Here is a 23,291-nt window from a genome sequence, read left to right on the forward strand (position 1 = left end):
AAGACCTCTGGCAGTCTTGTGTATCTGTTAGTCACTCACATATAGTGATATATGAAAACAAAAATGTGCTTGTTTTTTTAACAATAACTAACGGAAATAAGGTCAATTATTCGATTTAATATAGTCACTTTTCGGATACATTTTTATTTACATTTATTAAGTGCAAAAAGATTATGTTGGGAAAATTTTAGATTTTTATATTATATATATATATTTTTAGATCCAACAAAATAAATATCATCACAATCAGGTCCAGCTATTCTCGAGTTTTAAATGGTGTATCTAACCCGACTCTTTTAAATATTATATCATCTTTCATTGTTTAAACAAAAATGAAAGTACTAAATAAAAAACATGTTCATCATTAATTATGTATAATTTCATTTAATATAAAAATTATAGATATACCCCTATAATATTTACAATGTAAGTAAATGGCAAACAACATAATAAAGGTTTCAACATTTTTATCGCACAAATAACATCACAGCTTATATAAAATAAAACTTTAGATTATATGTATTTGTGTCATATATTTTCTTCAAGTAAAATTATGTAAACTATAATACTGTTATAAATTCTGAATAAAACTATAAATATCCAAAATCTGTTATTTTACTATAACATAGGCATGCTACTGTAATAAAACCAAGAAATTGCATTGTAACTGTATTTTAGGAAAAAGAAAATGACTATATAATTACTCTGTAATTTTGTGGCAATCTGAACACTGTTTGGAGTAGTGTGTTACTACTATTTTAGAGAGTTCAAGAAAGTTCTGTCTGATATTGATATTGTCACATAACTTGACAAGGTTTCGGCAATGGTATGAAAAATTGTACTTCTACTGGTCAAGGACCTAGAACCAGTGCAGATCTAACAGATCATACTAAATTACGCGCCTAGAGCAATATAACGGTGTTCAGAGATTTTAAAATCATATTCAAGAGTTCTATAGACTTGCAGTATTTTGAAGTATTTTATAGACAAACCTTGGCAAATTATCCTTTTAAACTTAAAAAAATAATGCAAGTGACAACCTTGTGTTATTAAAATAGCATTTCTACTATTGTTATAGTAACATAAATATTAGAATTAAATTTTATGAACATGAAGTCGGAAGCACTTGTTCAAATTTTTGACACTGGCTTCTTAAATTTATAACTGAAGTTAAAGTTGTTGTTGAAACCTAAGCACAGCACACGCAGTATTAAAAAATATATATTTTCATTTAAACTTATTGTAAACTGTTAAAACTGTACATTAAATATTTCAATAGTACCATTGTTTCAATTGGGCCAGTGTCAAAAAACATATTTTTTCAAACTCCATCACAGACTAGATAATTGGATATATCCAATGTCAACAACTTCAAAGTATTAGCAAAGAAGAAAAAGAAATAACATAATGCTAAAATATAATGAATACATCATTACATTTTCAGAAGACACACTTTTAAAGCTGTCACGATTGGATCTGAATTTGATTTCATTAAAAAATTAAGTAATATTGTACACAAAATGTGCAATTTCAAGTAATTTAAGTAATTATTGGATACTTAATATTATAGAGAAACATAATTTCATAAATTTCAGATCTAAAGACAAATTGCACTAACTGCCACAATAAACTATGTACTTATACAGTAAGAGGCCATTACAATTTAAATGCATACAATGTTCACCACATCTTAAAAGACAAGCCAATAAAAAGATTTGATATGTACAATGCCTATTCTAAACTAATTTAGACAAGTACTTTACAGACAATGCTCTAAATTTTAGAACATTTAATATAATACATTAAAATTATTGCCATAATAGTTATCAGCTTCTGTAAAACAAATGGTAAATTAATATACTAAAATTTAACTGTAATGTTGGTTGTTTTCAAATAAAAAACTTGTGCTTTTATTACTTAGAACAATATTTCAGGACACATCTACACACATCTAATCAATATGGACATTTAAACTACTTTTTACATGGAAGAGACTATAATGGACTTGCTGTTATATTTTAAATTAAAAATTATTTCCAATACATAATTAGCAAACTCATGTTTTAGACATTTGTATAAAATTGAACACTTTCCAAACGACATAAAACGCTATTCATTCACAACCTACCATTTATGTGTTTATGTATGGGTTATAAGCCATTTTGACTTCATAAATAATTAAAGTACCTTTAAGACATTCTTCAGGCCAGCTGTTACACTAATCATTTTCCAGTTTTACACTTTTGTTAATATTTACACTTTAACACACTTTGACACATTAATCACACTGTGACCGGGCTACTAGGTAGGGTTATATTGTTTTTTCAGTCTATTTGCTGTACTTGCATTACTGAGTTTGACTGTGGCAGTGCAATTTCGTATTTAACGAGACCGGTGCCTCTATCAGCTGTTACAACTAAGCTTCCAAGTTCTTTGACATCATTTCTGTAATTATGATAGAAATTAGCGAAATAAGATAAAGATTCCTTGTAAAGTTGAAAATGTGGCACATAATTTGCAACTTTAAGATTAATTAAGCCACCTATGCAACTCTGTGAAAGAAAAAGTTAGTAGCCAATCAAAACTATGCGCCAAACACTCTTTAAAGTAAATAAAAATAAATAAATTAATTAAAAATACTAAATCAATATACCCTTCTCTCTTGGGCGTGATATGATGTATGGGCTTTCCATCTCTTGATACAATATGTAACTGTGAAGGCAGCAGTCTCCGACCTCCCACAGTTCCCACCAGTATCTGATTACCAATCACTTGGCCCGACCTATTTGTTACCTGAAACAGAGGCCCCTGCTTGGATAAACCCACTACCATAAAATATAATTTTTAAAATGTATAATGATTCGTTTAAAAAAGCATAACTTATTTACAGATTGTTTGTTATGCAAAATGGCTTAACTTGGTACATATACAAAAGTAATTGAGGACATATTTTGATTAATTTGAAGATACACATAAAAGTGCTCATTCTTACCACTTGTATATGCGCGGGTTGCTCGTCCAACTCCATTGTTTGATGCTGTACATGTTGCGCGACTTGTTGCTGGACTTGTTGGGCAACTTGTTGTGCCGCCTGTTGCGCTGCTTGCTGCTGCGCTTGTTGCGACACTTGGGTCACCTGTTGCGCTTGTACTTGGGTCTGTATAATATTTAATTCGATACTCAATTATTCCAAATAAAAAATGTAGCAATTTTATACAAAATGGATCTTTGATCTAAAAATCGAACCATATTTATTAAATTAAAACATCATGTTTGTTTTTAAAAACCTAATATTTGTCTACACTATGCACACACTATTTAAACTTTACAACTATTTGAGACACTACTAAAGGTTTAGTTTTTAGGTTGAATATTAAATTGAACTTGTAAAGTTAAATAAGCGCGTTTTAATCCAGTCTTTTAAATACATATATAATGTTTGCACAAATATTACATATGTTTAATAATAACTTGGTGAATACCATATTTTCTATCAATAAATTCATAAAAGTTCATAAAAGATTGCTTATAATACTCACATTCCTAGGCGGCAGATCCATATGTTGTCGCTGGTGCAGCATTAAGTGGTTTTTTTGGAAGAAAGCTTTTCCGCAAGTTTCACAAGCGTGGGACCTTAATGTGCAACTACCTTCTGGATGCCTGAAATTAAAAAGCAATACTGCATTAAAACTTACATATATATACATGTTTTTACTGTGCAAAAGGTGAAAAATCCTTCTCTGCCTTCTAGCCAAAATTAGCATAATATGTCAATGAAAATATATATTATTTTCTGTACACCATGAAAGTCATTAAACAAAAAAGTACCACTGAAGGTTCTCTTATATCTAGCAAAAATCCTAATTAACAGCAAAATATTCTTTCAATTATTTTCTAAGATTATTAGAGCATTGAATTTCAGATTTACAACATTAGTATAGGTTACTCAAAATTCCTCTTAATAAAATAAATACCTCCTATGATGCGCCAACAATCCATGTTTCGCAGCAAAGCCCTTTCCACAGTCAACACAAAAATGTACTTTCGGTCTTGGAGGTGTTATATGGTGATTCTGTAATACACAATTAAAAAAGTGAATCAAGTGAAGTGACAATTGTCCTAAGTTATACATATAAAAACAACGAAATTTGTCCTCTGTAATATTACATTATAAACAAACAAGCCATATTATTCATAAAAATTTAAACTTTGATTGTATGACGCGCTGCTTAGGTGAATGCCAGAAGCTCCCTTGCTTTGCTTGTATTTCATAAATATTTTTACTTACCGTTGCTATAACTTGCGTGTGAACAACATTACTGGGGTGATTTGACGATATTATTTGTATTGGTTGATCTGAAAAGACAAAAAAAAATTGATTACATTTACTAAATAATACTTTATATACGGCCAATAAAAATGAGCAAGGCGCTATTAATCTTTTAAAATCCGTGGTCTGAATTATCTACTCATAGAAATATCTATTGGTGTGCCGTCGGGGTTTGAACACACAGCCTTGTATATATAGTAAAAATATATGAAGGCCAAAAAAGATTATATTACTTACTGTGTGCAACTAATCCGGGTTGTAAGGCAGCAGTTAGTGCACATAAGTCGGTGACACACGTACGATCGCCCGCATGCAAACGAACATGTAAAGACAGCGCCTCCTGCAAAATTTTTTTTTGATTATGTATAAACAGACGTTGTCCTATGAACATCGATTTCGAATTGGTATAATTAACCAAAATATATTTCAGACACAGTGTTTATTCTAATGCTTTATGGTGTACAACATTCTTTGTTTATTTTTCTGGTGCATATATTTGTTGGTATTCCGACACGGGAACAGGCGACATATAATTGGCCATAACTTTACATCAAAAACACAGACAATTCATAAGTGAGTTTTTTTTAATTGGTTAAAAGGTAATCTGTAGTTGATTTTTGTAAAAGATTGAAATTTTTGTTTATTGGACTCAACCACTATTATATACATATATGTATATATAACTACATTAATATTTCTATAGTCCTGTATATAATTATGTAATGAATAATAATAGGAGATAAATTACCTTGTTATTGAAACATGAACCACACTCAGGGCAGGCGTATCCGGGTGCCTTTTCAGTTAGTATTTGTCCATCAGCTCCAATCACCTACAAAGTTATAGAAGTTTAGTATAGAAAGCATAACCTTAATATTGTTTTAATAATAATATTGCTCGGATATATTGGCTATCAATGGTACTATTCACTGTGACAACAGAATTATTACAAAAATATATAAGGTTTAATAGTTGATAGCTGTTGGCTTCAGAGTGTGACTCTCATTCTTGACCAGGTTCGAAATTTCGCTGTACTTTCTGCCTGCTGAAAAATATTTCTGTGTCCAACATAAAATCATTACCATTCAACTAAGTCATGATAAATTTGTTAACTTATAGTTTTCCCTTTAATTATTTATGTCACACAGAATATGTAGGGAATGTTTACTTGTACTATTTGAGGCTTAAAATCATCTTGTTTTATGACTGTTTGCTGATGTTGCTGCTGCTGTTGCTGCTGCGCTTGCTGTTGTGCTTGTTGTTGTGCCTGTTGTTGCGCTTGCTGTTGGGCTTGTTGTTGTGCTTGCTGTTGCTGAACTTGTTGCTGCTGCTGCACTTGCTGCTGTTGTTGAACCTGTTGCTGTTGTTGAACTTGCTGCTGTTGTTGAACTTGCTGCTGCTGTTGAACTTGTTGTTGTTGAACTTGTTGTTGTTGGGCTGTTGTAGAGAGGCAGTGCCTTGCCATTTTGCAATGCTGTTGCAGTTCTGGTTTTGTTTTGAATGCTTCACCACATTCGAAACACGCTACTGCATCCTCTCCAGTGTGTATTCTGGAACAACATACAAAGAGATATTTTAGATTTAGTTTCAAACATTTTAGTGAATTTGTCTATTTAAGGTCTAAAAAGCATTGACTATTTTTAAATTATGTCAATAAAACTAATTTTATAGTTTTCTATATTTTTTCTAATCAACAATAGGATGGTTAAAGAAATTTGTAAAAATATGGTTTCATCTTGAAATTCTCACTTCAAATGTGCTACGAGTGTCCTCTTCTGCAGGAACTCCTTGCCACAGACTGGACAAGCATGGGGCACTTTCCCATGCACTCTGCCATGGTTAACAAGCTGAAATTTTCTTGCAAATGCCGCTCCGCACTCCCCGCACACGAATGGCGACAACGAGCCGTGGAAACGACTATGCATTACTAGGTGTTCCTACAATTCAATGTTAAATTAGTAAGAATTCGTACAGCAATGGTAAATATTGGGTATTTAATTTTTTTACGTGTTGTTGGACAAAAATTCTAAATATTGAATGTGTGATTATTATAAAACATGGAAAGAGACAGTACTACCATGTTTATTATTATGGTTATGATGGTTATTTTCTACATCCATGTTTGATAAGGCAATTTTAGCAGGTCTATTAAAATTAGGTGTAGACAGAGATAGTCAGTTACCATAGTATTAATGAGCAAACCTTCTGGGCAAAGCTCTCTCCACAGTCATTGCAGACGTATGGCCTTTCACCGGCGTGATACTTGCTATGCGTCACTAGATGTCGCTTTAAGGGAAACCGGCGGCCACACTCACCACAAAGGAATGGACGGTCACGACTATGTACCTGTACAATGATATTATATTTATAGACTTATTTATAAACTAATGTTCCTGTTCTCAGTTAAGGAAAATACAAAAAAATCATACCCTGGAGTGAGTAACAAGATGATGTTTTAGAGTGAAAGCCATTTTACATTCATGGCACCTGTAAGGTCGATCTGCGGAGTGCAGTAATAAGTGAGTGTTGAGACAGTGTTTCCTGGCAAATGCCTTGCCGCAGTGCCCACAAATATGTGGTCTTTCACCTGAAATTAAATTTTTACAGTAAAACAATCTAGATAATAATTAGTTAATCAATACAATTAAATTAATATTGTTTCTTATTTGATTAATTGATTACATAAATAATAAACTGAAACTGCAAAAAATTCTGGAGATAGGAAATATTTGGTTTGAAGCAATTAACATATTACATACATTTGATAGTTCTCAACGTTAGTACCTGTATGAACTCTTGCATGGGTAGTAAGATGATGTTTCAGGAGAAATGATTTTCCACATTCATCACAGGAGTATGGTCGCTCTTTGATTGGCTGAGTTGGAGTTTGCATCTGCATTGTGTTGTTCATTATCTCGGTCTGTGAATACACCATCTAATACTTGCTTACTATACAATTTCTAAAACTAAGTGTCTCTAAAATCAAAGTCTAATATGAAATACATAAAAAAGGAACTCATCAGAATTAAACAGGTTTGATTTATGTTTACAAGTGAAAATCATATTTTTATGAAATGTTTGTAGTCTTATATTATACTAATTATGTATTACTTTGATAAAAACAAAGTCAGCCTTTACCTGCAACCAAACCCAACAACATAGCTAATATTTTAGTTTAATATTAACCAAGTTAACTAATTTTCTTTCTTTAAAATATATGTGACACAATTATAAAAATACTTACTTTTGGTGAATTATTTGTTCCAGGTTCTTGTTTTGTATGTAACAGCTGGATTTGCTGATGAACAGATGTCTGTATGGTTTCTTGTTGAGTCTGCTGTGCTGTCACTTCTGATAGTGTTTTTATACCATTATTCAATAATGTTTGACTAAGCTGCGAGGTGTCTATTACAGGTGTTGCTATACCTTGAGCTTGTAGGGCTCTTTTCATTAGGATTTCATTGCATTCTTCTGCAGTTAATTGTATAGGTCCAATTGGTGTTAAAAATGGTTTGGATGCTAAAGTTGCACCTGTAAAGGATTTTATTATTAGAGTTACATTTTCTTTTAAAAAAATATAAGCATTAACAATAGTTTATATATAATTAATTAACTTAATATAAACACTTGTTTATATATTAATTTATTAAGTAAAATCAATATTATATATTATAATTCTTAGGAGTGGCAAAAGTACAAGTGTAAAAACACAGTATCTTAAAAAAGGTTTTAAACATAAAGAATACTAACAGTCACTGTGGATAGTAGCTGTCTGGTTTTGCTGAGAAACCCTATTTAGTGTTTGTGTTGGTTCATTCAGTACAAACATAGCCGTTCTTCGCCCAGACCCTGGAGTTCCTGTTGTGACAACTCTAGTGAGTTGAGCTCCAGCATTTGATGCAACAACTGTGCCAACTTTTTCTTGTACTTGAGGTGTCTTATGGGACATAACAGTAAGTGTTGTTTCTGGAGACACCTATAAAAGATTAATTAAGATGACTATTTATCAGTAGTTACATAAAATAAAGACCAAATTGGATGTGATTAATTGCGTAATATCAATTACTTGATTGTTTGATTTTGATTAGGAAGAACTAGGCCAGAAACTCAGCCATGTAAAATTTGTTCTGATGTTTACTAATCACCAAATATTTTGAATTGAGAACTGTTGTAACTTTTTTAAGTTGTTACTTTTCAAGCAATTAATTAAATTGTTATAATCTTTAGCAAGAAGCTTTGGAAGCTTACTACATGTGATTTGAAATTATGAATGGGCAACGCTTGTACTTTGTCAGGGATTTTATTAAAAACTTCATGTTATATTTAATAACCTTAAAATAATTGACTTGATATGTAAAGCATTGTGCTCAAAGAAATACAATTACAAAATTAGATTTATGGATGGTAATCATAATTTTTCTTTATTACAAGTATTGTAATCATAATTGGTTCGTTTTAAAAAGAAAAATCCATATTCATCTGTACATATTTGTTTTACAAATGAATTATTATAATATTTTTGTCTGTTAATGCTCTATTCTTATTCTAGAGACTACCATGCAAAAATAGACTCAATATTTGGCGCTAAGCAAAAAAATATAGCAAAATTTTTTTTTGTATATTTTTATTTATTATATAAATATATTAGAAAATAACAATGACCATTGCATTTATTTTTTAACTGTCAAAACCAGCATATATGATGAGACTTAAGAATATTATAATAATAAACTTACTGTATTCCCTAAAGTATAACTCAAACTGCTTGGTGTTTCGACTTCACCCTTTGTGAGATCCGCAGAGCTAGTGAAGCCCCACGAATAAGCGAAACCAGAAACATTAGTTGGCGTGGGCATACACATTTTCGCAAATTATTACTTTTCACCGCATCGAAATATAAACAAACCAACACAAGTCCACTCTACACTAGTAAACAGTAGTGTCATGACAGTTTAGCCATTATATTTTCACGTACGCTTTCACAACCACAAGCACACTAACGCAACACACGGTCCGTCAATCAGACCGCCGAAATCCAAAAAAGACTATTTATATCACTATTTTTTACTAATATGAAGTTATTTACGCACTTATTTGACAAATATAGTATAATTTTCAGCAAATTATGCATATCAAGTTATTTTATAGGCGGCACAGGACGCTATGAACTTCACTGACACGCACGTAATATTATGTAGAAGTTTATAGGGATGACTACAGAAACGTAATTTACCACGTTTTTCAATCAACCAAGATATGGAATATAATGCTATTCAACAAAAGTCTATCAAATATCGGAAATCATGAAAACAATTCCATTATCGCACACACAAGAAACCAGACGCCATTTTATTGTTTATGGTTTTAACTTTTTTTAATCAAGGTAATAGTCAACAGCATAGACTATCTCGATAGGCATAAAATATTCTTTAAGCATGCAATAATATCATTATTTTTACTTTGGTGTAATTAGCTTTGAAACGGAACTGTAAAAAGGATAAAGTACTATGTATGTGATGTAATATTTTGAAAACAGATATTTGTTATCACCACAGTTCCATTAAATTTACATTGGAATAATTATAGGTGGAGTATATTCTGTATCTAATCGTTGTCAAAGATAAAACTCCGTAATTGAGAGATGTCATATTTGACTTTTATTGTAATTGTTAACTTGTAACGTTTTATGTTCAATATAAATATTATCAATAAATTAGTTTAAAGTTTCGTAGATTAGTACTGTTTATTGTTACACAGTCCACAATATATTCTTGCTTAAAATATAAAATTTTCTTCAAAATGAATTCAATGTCTATGGATAAGGACGATGCGTCGTCTCTTCTTTCCGTTGCTACTAATCATCCTCTAGAACAATTTGTTTTATTAGCAAAAGGTGCAAAGGGTTCTGCATGTGCCGAACTCATTAAACAAGTTCTGGAAGCACCTGGAGTTCATGTCTTCGGAGAACTTTTAGAAATGCCGAATATTAAAGAGGTTAACTTATTGTTGATTAAGTAGAATGGATAAAAATAGGGAGAATAATTAAACTAATATGCAGATAAAGCAATTTTGTTTTTGTATTTTTCAGCTTGAAACTGGACCCTATGAAAAACATTTTAAAACACTAAACCTCTTTGCATATGGAACCTACAAAGAATTTTTGGAGAATAAATCAGATTATTTAGAATTAACTCCATATCAGTGTAAGAAATTGCAACATTTGACAATTGCAACTTTAGCCACACAAGAAAAATGTATTCCGTACAGTGTGCTATTAAAAGAATTAGATATTAAAAATGTTAGAGATTTAGAAGATTTAATTATAGAAGCTATTTATGCTGGTAAGTGTTAATTAGTTAAAGAAATTTATAATTATGGATAGATCATGTATGGATGTGTTAAGTCCATATATGATAATTCAATTTTATTCCAAAAACTCTAAAATATTATATTTCCTCAACATTCATTTAATAGCTTGGTTGTCTATACAATGATAAACTGTAGCATTATTGACATTTACTCTAAAAGATAACTTTGTAGGCTGCCATTACGGACAAGTTGTATATTTTATTTTGAAAACTGTATTCACCTCTACTATGCTGATTGCATTGTGTGACACAAAAAAATGCTAAGAAATTAAATTATTCTTTGTGTTTACTTTGCTATCAAATTATTTTTAAATAATACTTAGAAACAACTGGTAAAGAAATTAATTTCCTTATAACAAAACCTATGTATAAAAAATATTTTTGCCTACTACTACTTATTTTCAGATATAATTCATGGTAAATTGGATCAAGAATGCAAACGTGTAGAAGTAGATGTTGCATTAGGCCGTGATGCACGCTTAGAAGATGCAGCTGACATTGCAGATGTTCTTGCTGGCTGGTGTAATGCATGTGAAGCTGTTCTAACATCAGTAGACCGTCATATTGTGAGAGCTAATAATCACAAACAAAGATCAATTAGGCATCAGCAAGGGATTGATCAAGAGGTAATCTGAGCCCAAATTTATAAATCCAAATTTCTAAAAGTTTGAAGAGTTAACAATAATCGTGAGGAATTGCAAACCAACCATGTCACTGAAACTAGAATTAGATGTCTAGAGAGAAGCAGCTTTTGGGGCAGATATTAACACTATCTCAATATAAAACAATAATTATGAGAGACAACTAAATAAATAATAAAAATAGTCTGCTAATTCAAAGCATGACTCTTGAAAGATAGGGGAAAATGATAAACAAGAGTAATGTCACAAAACTAAATAATTTATAAAGTCCTTTAATGCTCCTATAATCTTTCTATTTTGCAGGAACACCAAAATTATTATTACAATTAATATTACTATTAGAATTTAGATAAGTTATAATAAGCTGTAGAAATGCATAAATAAATAATATTCAATTATATAAATATTTACAGATATTATACATAAAGAAGACATTGAAGGCTCAAGCAGAAAATGATGAATCAGCAACAGGTGGCGGCAGTGAATCTCACTCTGCTCCTAAAAAGAACTCAGGCAAAGGCAAAATACCTCGCAATTCTGCAAAGTTTTGGCAAAAAACAACATAACTTGTATATTTGTAAATACCTTACCATGTGATATAATATAATTAAACTTTACTACTTGCAAGCATTATAAAACTATCAGGTGTTGTTGTTTCATTGCGACTTTTCTTATTATTTTATGAAAACATAATGGAGATGGCTGTCCTTGATAAAATTACTGATTTCTAACTTTCACTCAAAAAATAACACCTCGTTCCCCATATCCTATTATTTTTCAATTGAAGTTGTTTTATTATTCAAATAATGAAAATTATAGTAGGAGATAAGTCATAATTGTATGAAATAAGTATTGTCGCCAGCATCAAGTAGCAAATATTAGTTCGTGTAATATTTCGTACCTAATTAACTTTTAGTTTTCTGGCAACCCTAAGCGGCTGTCACTTTTACTCTACAGTGTGTCGTATCTGTCAAATGCAGGAAAAGGATGTAAAATAAATTGTGATGTAACGATCTAGCCTAGCGACAAGGACAAAAACTAGCACGAATCATAATAAGAAAAACGAGTATGCGAATTTAGACTTTCGAGCTCGTATGTTTTTGACGCAGCAGCGCATCAAAGTGCGCAGGCAGTGCAACGATTATCACGTTCGCAGGCCACTGGAAAGTGATGTAAATAACACGTTAAAGCCTTAACATTGTAAACAAAGACTTTGCAGTACTTACTGAACCAATATTTACCTAGAAATCGTGTCGTGACTGCTTACAAAACTAATCCCAGTGAAACTACGACACAAGTGATATTGACTTGAATATAATGAATCCGTGATATTCAGCGAAACAAAGACAATTAACTGCATAAAGACATTCATTTTACCAAGTTTAATATACGAGTGTTTTTTGTATTGGATGAACTTGAAGGCAAGTATGCCCTTTGCTAGTTCACCTATGCATGAATTCATCAAACCATGGTCCTTATTTGCATTCTTATGAAATCGTTTTATTAAAAAGTTGTTGCTTTAGACGTTTAGACGATTTATATTCGAATTCTGATTTCATTTCCTTCCATTTTCTAGTTACAAATCTATAATAAAATTTCAAATTATTGACGATAGTATCGACGATACTATATACGATATAGTAAGTAGACCTATCTAGATTAAACGCAATAGTTAAATGCTATAAAGACTGTATAGAATAATACATACACATAAATTACAAGGTACACTTTTAATAATAATAATAATGTTATTCTCCAGCTCATTGTTGTGAAGACAATCAGCTGTTTTTATTGAGGGGAGTGCGGGGAGCATTGGAACTGGTTTGGCTTGTCCGCCTCCTGCCTCTTGTAAGTCTACACTCTCCACGGCTTTGTGCAGAGTGCAGACTTATTATAAACTAGCTATGACCTCGGCTTCACACTGCCAACCTTGACCCTTCCTGTTGAGTCATTTTAGATTTGTTAAAAACTACAACACAGTTCGTGAAGTAGTTGAGCGAACAGACATACAGGTAGACGCTGCGAAAGAATTTGTTTTCCGTAGGCATTATCAAACTCCACAGCTTATTCTAGAACTCAACGATAAACCTTACATCGTGGAGGCAGTGTTGGTGGAAGGCAAGAAACGTTTTCGCCGAACGTTTATTCTACGACTTACTTCGCAAATCCGACTACTGAAACTAATAATCCAAATAAATATATAGACTATGAGCAGTGGCGTAGCTACCCAGAGGCTAGGCGGGGCAGTGCCCCGGGACCCTCAAGCTCAGGAGGCCCTGAAATCCATACCAGTAATCTCGATCGAACTGAACTTTTAAATTTCTCCCATTTCCGAAATAAATAGGTTGCAACCTCACTTTATTCATGACAAGTCAGTTGAGAGAATTTCAAAAGTTATGCCTAGGGTATTCGCCTAAATTCTTTCTGTAGGTTGGCAGTGTTGTCAATTTGACAGATAGTGATATGTTTTATTCGAGAACGGTTAAAAATTAATGGTGTCTCTTAATGCTAATATCAATACACTTTTTTGTACTGGTCAATATAGTGGTTCAATTTTATTTTATTTTATATGTCCGTCAAGTCAATAAATCGTGTCAAATCTATAGTTTTCGTCTACATCTTATTATATAACGCGAAAAAATGCAAGTCACCTGCAGTAGGTACATAATTCAGGTCCGCGGGCAGATCGTTTATGGTCTCCACCGTAAAATGTGGTAACACTAACGGTGCTAATTTTTTTCCGGGGATTCCCTAACGACACTTGTGTTTCTCTTTAACGTCGTTAGTAAACAGAGAGTACCTACCTACTCGAGCACTATTTAATATTTTTATAACTTACCCTGCAGTGCATGAACGTGCCATGGCTGTACATTTAAATCACTAATAAGCGTGACAATTTCCTAAATTACACTCCGACAGCATAGCCATACGTAGGTACTCTCTTTGACTGTTAAATTGCATTCATTCGGTACATAGCAATTGGCACTTTTTTATTTTGCTCATATTCTATTGTTCACTATTCGCGAGTGGAGTAATATAGAGTAAACCAAAAATCCTCTATTATTTAAAGCACTCTGATGACCCAGGAATCGTACAGTGCATAAAAAAGAGTTCAAGTAGCTTAGCATTTTTAAAGTATTTGTATATTTCATATTTTTATTTGATAAAACCTAATCAGTTTACATAGCAGTGGGGCCCCATTTTTTAATTTGCTCCAGGGCCCTTGGTAACCTAGCTACGCCACTGACTATGGGACTTACAAAAAATTAGTTTTCAATTGGTAAATGAATTTTCCACTAAAGAGAGGGATCCACTAAACCTCACAAACTATTATATTAGTGTAGATATACCTATTTATCTTGTCTATTGGTAATTAGGATGGTACTGGTAGTTCATAAGTCTTGTGTTAATCCGTACAACGTACCTATAGCTTGTCTTTCATGCGCAGAATATAATAGGATCTAGGTACAAAAGCTTTTTGAATAATCTTATCTAAACGTTGATCAACATCTCGTCTCTCTGAAGATATCATGTAGCATCACTTTAGAATTAAAACAAGTTAATGGTGTATTCTTATAGGCTCTTGCCCAACCGACCCGCAGGTCACGAACTAAGCCGGTTACTATGTATTCGTAGATAACGGCCCACATGTGTCTTATAAGGTTTCATATTATGAAACTATAGTATGGATTATCATATGTAGTACTTAAATACACATATACCCTTAGGTAACAATTATCACCACGATCTTTGAATGCAGAGCCTTAAAGATTTGCAGGTTTTCCAACAAAACCCTTCGTCTTAATGCAACTATAATCCAATGACGCTACACCCCTAAATCGACCTTGGCCTCAGATGGCCATTCCTTTGATCATTTTTATTTCATAGTACTAGTAGGTTATCAGCTTTCTGTCTGATACATGTCATCGATTTTTTAAGTTAATAAAAATGCCGATTAACTCACGATGGTTTTCTTTCACCGTACGAGCGAGTGTCAGATGCGCAAATAAACAGAGAGTCCATTGGTGCACGGCCAGGACCGAACATACCTACAACCTCAGGGAGGAAAGACGCACGCTGAACCCATTAGGCCAACACTGCTTATGCTATATAAATATCTAACTTCAATACTCTTATTACGTAGTAATATTTTAAATAAAATTATCGAAATCTGTCAATTTGTTGTTTTAAATAAAATTGATAACAATACCTTCATCTCCTATGCCTTACAAATAGTATGGTCTTAAAAATAATTGCCTTGATAGCTGAAGTTCTTGGACTTGTAAATATATAATTTTAAATAGGTGATTTAATCCAACATATTGCGCAATATAACTTATAATTAATAAATTATAATGTTTCATTTGTTTAAAACCACTGAATGAATATTAAATAGATGTAGTGTCTTACGTTAAAACATGCTATGCTTGCATAAAATCATTGTCAGTAAAATACGCAATAACTAATCAGTTCTGTATGATTAATAAATGCTAAAGTGTTATTAAAAATACGCTGTTTACATGAACCCACTTTTGTAGCGATCGATATACACTTCAGTTATTCGTCCTTTAATTGTGTGAATAAAGGCTTGTTTTATAAAGAAAAAGTAAATGTTACATGGAATAAGCTATATATTATGTAATAAGCTCAGATTTAATTAATCAGAGACAACGGTACCAAAGTATTTGTATAGAAGTTGGGCATAAAAAAACGAGTATAAATTAAGTTGTCTGCAAGCGTTGATTCCATGAATATTCTGCGGTTTTCTTTTAAATTCAACCGCAATACAACGAAAGGCTTTGAGCGCACGCTCATATTTCTTCTTTTGTACCTTACCTGATATTGTTATTTGCGAAGGGCAACGAACCTATTCTGCAACAACTATGTATTCTCGGAAATTATCAAAGAGTAAATTTATCATTCAACTTACGGTTTTATTTGACTCATTGTAGTTTGGGGTTGGGGAATGATGGGGATGATACACGGCCGAATTTTAAACACCTGAGTAGCTGAGGGTTGGGTATGAAAATAAAAATAAATTGGGTTTATTTTTATTTTCATTTACGTTTTTAGAGCCTTTTTACCTTACCTCACTTTGATGATTTGGACACACCTTGGTTATAAATTTAAATTCCTAAAGTAAAAGTTATAGTAATAGTTTAAAATGAAAGTGCGACTATTCCGATAGTTAAACTACCAGTTATATTTAATATCAAATATTATGTGGGGATACAAGTTAGTAAAGAGTAGTTATTTCCCTCCTAATTTTGAATTCCTGGATTGTTTCTTTAGATAAATCATTTATAGACCTAAAATTTTAAAAGGAAAGATTTGTGTTTCTATATGTTTGTAAAGGAGAAAATCTCAAAAACTACTCAATCAATTTCAAAATTTGACTAACAATTAGAGTGCTACGTTCCCCTGAGCCTGAGATAGATCTGCCATTGTTAATATAAATCGGATAGTCTACGCAAACTTCATAAAAAAAGACTAACAACATGTACTATCTAATAATGTGACTAAATATTTTAGATATATGTATTAGATAGTATAACACATCCTACCTAAATTCAATTTTTGTTTGAAGTTTCAACGACCAAATATGATCCTGAATAAGGTTTTTCTACTAAAACACTAAAATAATCTTTAATGTATTAGATTTTCAATCTACTGAAAATATATACTCCGGACTTCTTGCTATGTTACGATTAATCCAATATTTATTGAAAAGTGTATAAAATTATGTCAAGCAGTAAACCTATATAGCATTTAATTATAGAATTATTTTCCTGTGTGTACAGAACCGAATTACACTTACTCGTAAGTTGTTGTGTGTTGGAAAACATATCTGGGGACCTTGTCAAGATGCATTATCAGTAGTATATGTAGAAAGTAGAAAACTAAATTTGTATGAAAATTTGTCGACTCGAACATGAAACCCCGACACATAAATATCGACGTGTCAGGTGCATGGGAGGCTGTACTATATTTGAAGAAAAAAAACATGCTGTAACATAATAACATAAATAAATGTGAGGCTATATGTTTGTAAATAAAATCAAGGAGAATTCAATAATTGTAATGTTTTACGAGTATTGCCCGTAGGAACACTTAATGCGTTAATTATTTAATTTTAATGCGCTGATAATATCGCGCATTGCTCTTTCTTATATTACGTTCCATTGAGAAACATTTAAAATTAGTTTAGGAATGAGGTCTTATTTATTTTATGTGTAAGAGCATACAAACAGAACGCCAGTTTGTTTAGCGGTTTAAAGCCGAGAAACTGGGACAACTTATCTGCCTGGCTTCCTCTTGCAACACTGCGTCTAAATGCATTGCTTATACAATACGATGGTTTTAGGCTTCATTATAATGTACTTTATTGATTGTACGTATTCGGGTTAAGCATCGAGGAGTTCTAGGTAGTAATATATCAAATCGGGCCTTTGTAACCTGTATGATAAATTAATAATTTTTGTCATTTATTAATGAGAAAACAAAAATCAATATTAAGAGTTGTTAAATATATGTCAGTACATATATAAAAATTATGGTTTTACTAAATTTTAAATTTATTTAATGTGAACCACATTATGTCAGAGAATGCTACAAAGTCAAAGTCCACAATAAATATGTACAGCAAAATTTAAAGCTCAATTTCCGCATTGGCCCACGAGTAGGTCGCACAATGTTGCCAATTGTTATTGCCAGCTCAGAACCTGTGTCCGCCTTGTTGTAACTGGTACAGCTTGGATGGAATATACAAAAATACACAGGCCAAGTAATTTCCGTTGGCGCAACCAGAAGTAAATTAATATGTATAAAGACGATTAACAGCATACGTTCACTCTCAGTTATAACGTGCCGTGCCGCTGAATAAAATATTAACAAACTGTTCACACCTAGAAGGCATCAATCATGAATCTTGTCATCAATCGATACGATATCGTTTTAAATAATGTTATTATGTCAGGTATTTAATCACATGTATTTTATACCAATTACGTAACTTGCCGTAGTCGCAACCACCCTTAAGTCTTGACTCGAAATTACAGAACACCGACTTCTTCAGACTTGCGACCTTTGTAAAATTGATATCGGGCAGATCTAACTTGGAACTCTACGGCGGCATTTGTTCTTTCTTCTATTATAGTTTATGACAAGCATTACATTAATTTCATGTCTTTTTTCAAATTATGTTATTTCTGACTTTATGAAAACATCTTGTTGTATGTAGCTTTTTATATCTATAAAGAGTAAATACACAATCTACACGTGTCGGAGCATTGTATACACACAACAATATCGATTAAAATGTACAAGAGTAATGAATGCTAACATCCGCAAATGCCCTTAATTGTATGTGTGGTAATTGTTTAACCCGTATTTCTATGACACACCCATAGTTGAGCTGTTACCATTAACCAGGTGTTAGTATTATAGAAAATATCTTGTTGTATAACAAAGAAGACGGCTTTGTTTAAGTTTTTCAGGAAAATTAAGCGTTTACACACCAAAAAGCACAAATAACTTAAAATATGATTGCCAATCTTTATATTTTGTTAAAATACTTATTACTTAATTGTTTGTACAGTAAGAGTCTTTGTCTGAAACATTCGCATGTTGTTTTTATATACCGACCATTGTTAAGATCATATTACACTTTTTGAGTCGTGACTTGTGAGAAAACATCGGCCGGACTTCTGAGAAACTAAATTAAAGCAACTAGCTGGCAAGTAGTAATTCTAAATTAGGTTTGCATTTTGATGACCGTTAAAATTGACTTATTATAAGTTCTTATCCGCGATTTTTCGTTTACGTTATTAAATAGGATAAAAGCCAATACTGCAGTATCATTTTAATATACAAAAATTAACTTGCTATTCGATTTCAAATAAAGAAAATATAATTGCTCGGTATAGCCGAAATATAATTTAAAAATTAATCGATTTTGCCGAATATACAAACACAATGTGAGTAACATTATGCAATCTTTATTTGGCTCGATTATACTCACCTACCGTACAAGAGTCGACATGAATTGGAAAATAAAGTACTAAAAAAATAGTCTAGATTATCCAGATTTATTTGGCGTTTGCCTCTTACATTTGAATAGATTATACAGGTTTTACATAAACGACTTACATGTGTTATATTTTCAAATTAAATCTCAATAAATCTATCACTATGTACATCTTAAATTGCTGAAACGAACGCAATTCATGAACCATTCGAGCATATAAATTGCTGAGAGATACAATCACTTACGTACTAGTTTTAGTATTTATTTCATAAATCGAATATTTATCACCAATATAGGTCGAATATTCAGGTCATTGCTATGTACAAATATATTACAAAATGAAATTAGTGGGAATTAAATCCAAAATACCTAGACAAGCACATTTGTTGCATAAACATTTATGGGCCGAAAGGCCTTCTATGCCATTTTTGCAGTGAATGTATCATTCGTTACCTAACCTCTATTGTTATATAATATATAAAATTCTTGTGTCACAATGTTCGTTCCCATACTCCTCCGAAACGGCTCGACCGATTCTTATGATTTTTTAAATGGATATTCAGTAAGTCTGAGAATCAGCTACTAACTATCTTACACCCTAAGTAATAAGGGTGGTACACCCCTTAACTTTTATTATATTTTTTTTGTTTTTATTGTTTTATGATACAGCATACAAACATACAATTCTTAATTTTCACCCCTCTACACTTAATCCCTATTATTTGATAATTAAAAACTTATGACATGAACTCTTATGATAGAGAAAAATTCACAGAACAAACTAAAAAGTCTTCATTTTGGAAAACCGAACTGTCTCTGGGGCAGCATAGCAAAATGTTCGATGTTGATATGTACTACAGGCGTGGGTAGGCGAAGTAAAGTCATGTTAACGAGAAACGAAGTTCGCGGGGGCAGCTATTTATAATATACATTTTTACTATTGTATCAATTCGCATATTTTAATAAGAGTTAGGATACAACAAAGTCTTCTTACAGAACGTCTAAGGCAAAACAATCTCACACTATTTTAATATGTTCTCCATTCCTTACATGCTGGAAGCGTATATAGTGCGACCATACTTGTTAATTTAGATTATAGTAAACATGGCATTGTGTATTAACCATTCATCGGCTTCCTATATCTGGTCTGACCAAATATTTTGGCTGCAGTACTTAGTACAGTTTTGCTCTTGGCACGCGCTTTGTGACTCATGGTGTGCAGTGAACAATACGTTTTGTTGTCATAATGTAAGTACTTTAAATACACTTTTTTCTAAGAAATTGGTGAAGGTGTTAATGTTATTATAAGACCGATGTTGTTAATCTTAATCCTACGTTACTAAAGTTATAAAGACGGAATTCAGTTTGTTACGTTTAATCCTAATAAAAAAGGTAGGTTACTTTTGCCTTATTCTTTTGTTTCGCATCAAGGTAACTTTACTAACTTTTAACTATCTTTACATTCCTTATTGCTACTTTACTTGGATAAAATGACAATGTAAAAACATTTGCCATTCAATTCCCTTTAATGAAACTGTGAAAGCTGTTTTAATTAAAACCGAGTTCGTCGTTTTCTATAGTATTCTTTGTTGCATGTTCTGAAGAGATTACACAGTATAGCTCCACTAATATAAAACCGCCCGTAATGATTACAACATAATTATCGTTTACAAAAATAAACGTTTTACATCAAATAATTTCAGTTTCGTATTTTAAAAACAGTAGTTGTGACTTATATTATCAAATTAATAATGAAAGCACAAATTTTACATTGCAATAGTTTACATGTTATGAAATTGCATAACACAGTTTTTGTCCTTTCCTATTTAATTATCTTTCCTAACAAAAGGGATGTTCTTGAAATATGAAAACGTGATGGAATAGACACTTACTTGAACTCATGGTATTCAACGTTCAATAGCCATCCATATAGCCGTAGAGTATGACATGACAGTTTAACAAGCCATTTGCGACATGGTATCTTGGCCTCCTGGGAGAACCATTATATCGCAACATTTTGCCGGATATCTATACGTATAGTCATAGGATGTATAAGTTATAGTCATAGGTCATATAACAGTCTCTTTATTTTAAATAATGAATGGTTATTTGCAGCTGCGCATTCAGATCCAGGCCGATCATTAACTAGATGTTAGTCACATGCACAGTTCATTAGTGGCGAACAAAGCGTTGGTAAAGGTGCATTAATGCGTGATGCAGTATATAATTAATCTCATTCAATATTGTGTACAAACATATTAGCGTTTGAAGTTTGAGGTAATCTGAAAATGCAATGTTATACAATCAAACTTTGATACATTTCAATTAGAAAATTCGCTAGATTGGTAAACAGATAAAACTGTTCTGTATTAAACCGAGTCTTACACGACACAACACGACAGAGGCTTTCTATACGATTATCAATTGTTTTCCATCTTTTTAATACGGCGCTAAAATTGGATTGTTTGAAAATCCGAAAGGAGGAGTATAGATGCCCTTCAATGAGGTGTTTCTCTGTGAGGCGGATGCTCAGGATTCCCTGGACAGCGAAAAGAACGAATTTTTCAATTCTCATAGAACTACAAGTGATGACCCATTTTTCTGGAGCGTGTTATCAAAGGATTTTCTTTAGTCATGTAGCACGCAGAGTAACTTAGAGAAAATTGTGGTGACCGGTAGAATGGCCGATCCCACACTCAATGGACTGACCAAGTTAAGTTCCTTACAGTCCTTCGTATTTCATAGGTGCTGAGGCTTGCCGAAGATAGGGGGAATGAAGGAAGATATGTAACACCAACACAACAACATTAATGAAGAACGCAACTAAAGAAGAAGTTCTAAGCACTTAAATTTTATTTTTTACGACAGGAGAAAACGTTTATATATTATACTGCTACATTGAGAAACCGTTCTTTTTTCGTTAGTTCTCGAGGTGACGGCTTCGAATTCGTAAACAAATGTAAACGTATTTTTATTGTTAATTCTTAGAAATTATAAAATGTAGTCTTCCGGGCTTTCTGTCTGTTTGAATGCGACAAAGTCAAAAACTATATTAATTGTAGTTTTATGCAAATTGACTATGTAAGATTTATTGAAGAGGTCGAAGAAACTTAATACAGGAAATCCCGCGGGAAGAGCTGTAAATGGAAACTAGTACAATATATAATATTTCGGTGAAACAAACAATTCGCATAATTTATCACACGTTGGCATCATAGTATTCCGCCTATCATAGTAGGCTGTATGGCATCTCTGCCATAGAAAAATCAATTACTAAAAAAATTCAAAACTGAGTTAGCAACTCGCCAAAATTAGTAGATGCAACTAGAGCACGGTTATGACAAAGTTTACTCGTTATACAGAGTGCTTCGCCGCAACCTAAATGCGGGGGGTGTTGCCGATCTGACCCCATAAATCTAGGGCATTACGTCACTGAAAACAGCTTTGTTTTTAACTGGAGTTCGCCTAAACAGTTGCTAAGATTAGCAGACAGAAATAGCGCTTCCAGTAACTCCATTACTAAATCCGCCAAGCTTGCTTGTTGACTGTGTGAATTGTTAATTAAATGTATAGTTTAATAGTATATACGTATAATTTGTATTTACAATTTCCTTGGCCTACAAAGTAATAATAAAAATTATTAAAACAAATGTATAGAGTTTGGTCTTTGTGGCAGCATTTCCTCGTTGTATTGCGATACTTATTCGTTGAGCCAGGAAAGTACCAGCTCTTGGGTCACTATCTACCAGGCGCCATCTTAAATCTTTAATAAGCGTTTGTGCACTTGAATCCCACGGCCCAACAGTCTCTACTCCAAAGGAAACAAAATCTAAGTTTGAGGTAAGGCTCTTATATTTGTGCCGTTTATTATTTTCTGCCTGCTCCACGGCCCCCCCAGCTTTTTGCTTGTCCGAAGGAGGTGAGAC

General features: G+C 32.4%; 2 protein-coding genes across 5 annotated transcripts; one reads left to right on the plus strand and one right to left on the minus strand.

Moving 5' to 3' along the window:
* Nucleotides 1–398: 398 nt before the first annotated feature.
* On the minus strand, nucleotides 399–9,667 carry LOC123709370 (zinc finger protein 665-like). 4 transcript variants are annotated; one of them, XM_045660649.1, is made up of 16 exons: nucleotides 9,067–9,667; nucleotides 8,081–8,306; nucleotides 7,575–7,861; nucleotides 7,115–7,250; nucleotides 6,760–6,917; nucleotides 6,533–6,676; nucleotides 6,080–6,267; nucleotides 5,499–5,880; nucleotides 5,079–5,162; nucleotides 4,568–4,670; nucleotides 4,289–4,356; nucleotides 3,975–4,072; nucleotides 3,540–3,660; nucleotides 2,993–3,157; nucleotides 2,654–2,808; nucleotides 399–2,445 (listed from the first exon to the last, which is right to left on the minus strand). In XM_045660649.1, exons 1-16 carry the CDS (start codon nucleotides 9,190–9,192, stop codon nucleotides 2,325–2,327), a joined length of 2,562 nt encoding a protein of 853 aa, XP_045516605.1. In that variant the 5' UTR covers nucleotides 9,193–9,667; the 3' UTR covers nucleotides 399–2,324. The 4 variants fall into 4 exon arrangements, with proteins under 4 accessions (XP_045516605.1, XP_045516603.1, XP_045516602.1 ...); XM_045660647.1 differs by having other exon boundaries at nucleotides 5,505–5,880; nucleotides 7,115–7,265; XM_045660646.1 differs by having other exon boundaries at nucleotides 7,115–7,265.
* Nucleotides 9,668–9,991: 324 nt separating this feature from the next.
* On the plus strand, nucleotides 9,992–11,980 carry LOC123709708 (COP9 signalosome complex subunit 7b). Its single transcript, XM_045661218.1, has 4 exons — nucleotides 9,992–10,324; nucleotides 10,419–10,671; nucleotides 11,104–11,324; nucleotides 11,753–11,980. The coding sequence occupies exons 1-4, from the start codon at nucleotides 10,130–10,132 to the stop codon at nucleotides 11,903–11,905; spliced, it is 822 nt and encodes a 273-aa protein (XP_045517174.1). The 5' UTR covers nucleotides 9,992–10,129; the 3' UTR covers nucleotides 11,906–11,980.
* Nucleotides 11,981–23,291: the final 11,311 nt, after the last annotated feature.

The sequence above is a fragment of the Pieris brassicae genome, chromosome 5, assembly GCF_905147105.1.
Source record: "Pieris brassicae chromosome 5, ilPieBrab1.1, whole genome shotgun sequence".
Taxonomy (NCBI): Eukaryota; Metazoa; Arthropoda; class Insecta; order Lepidoptera; family Pieridae; genus Pieris; species Pieris brassicae.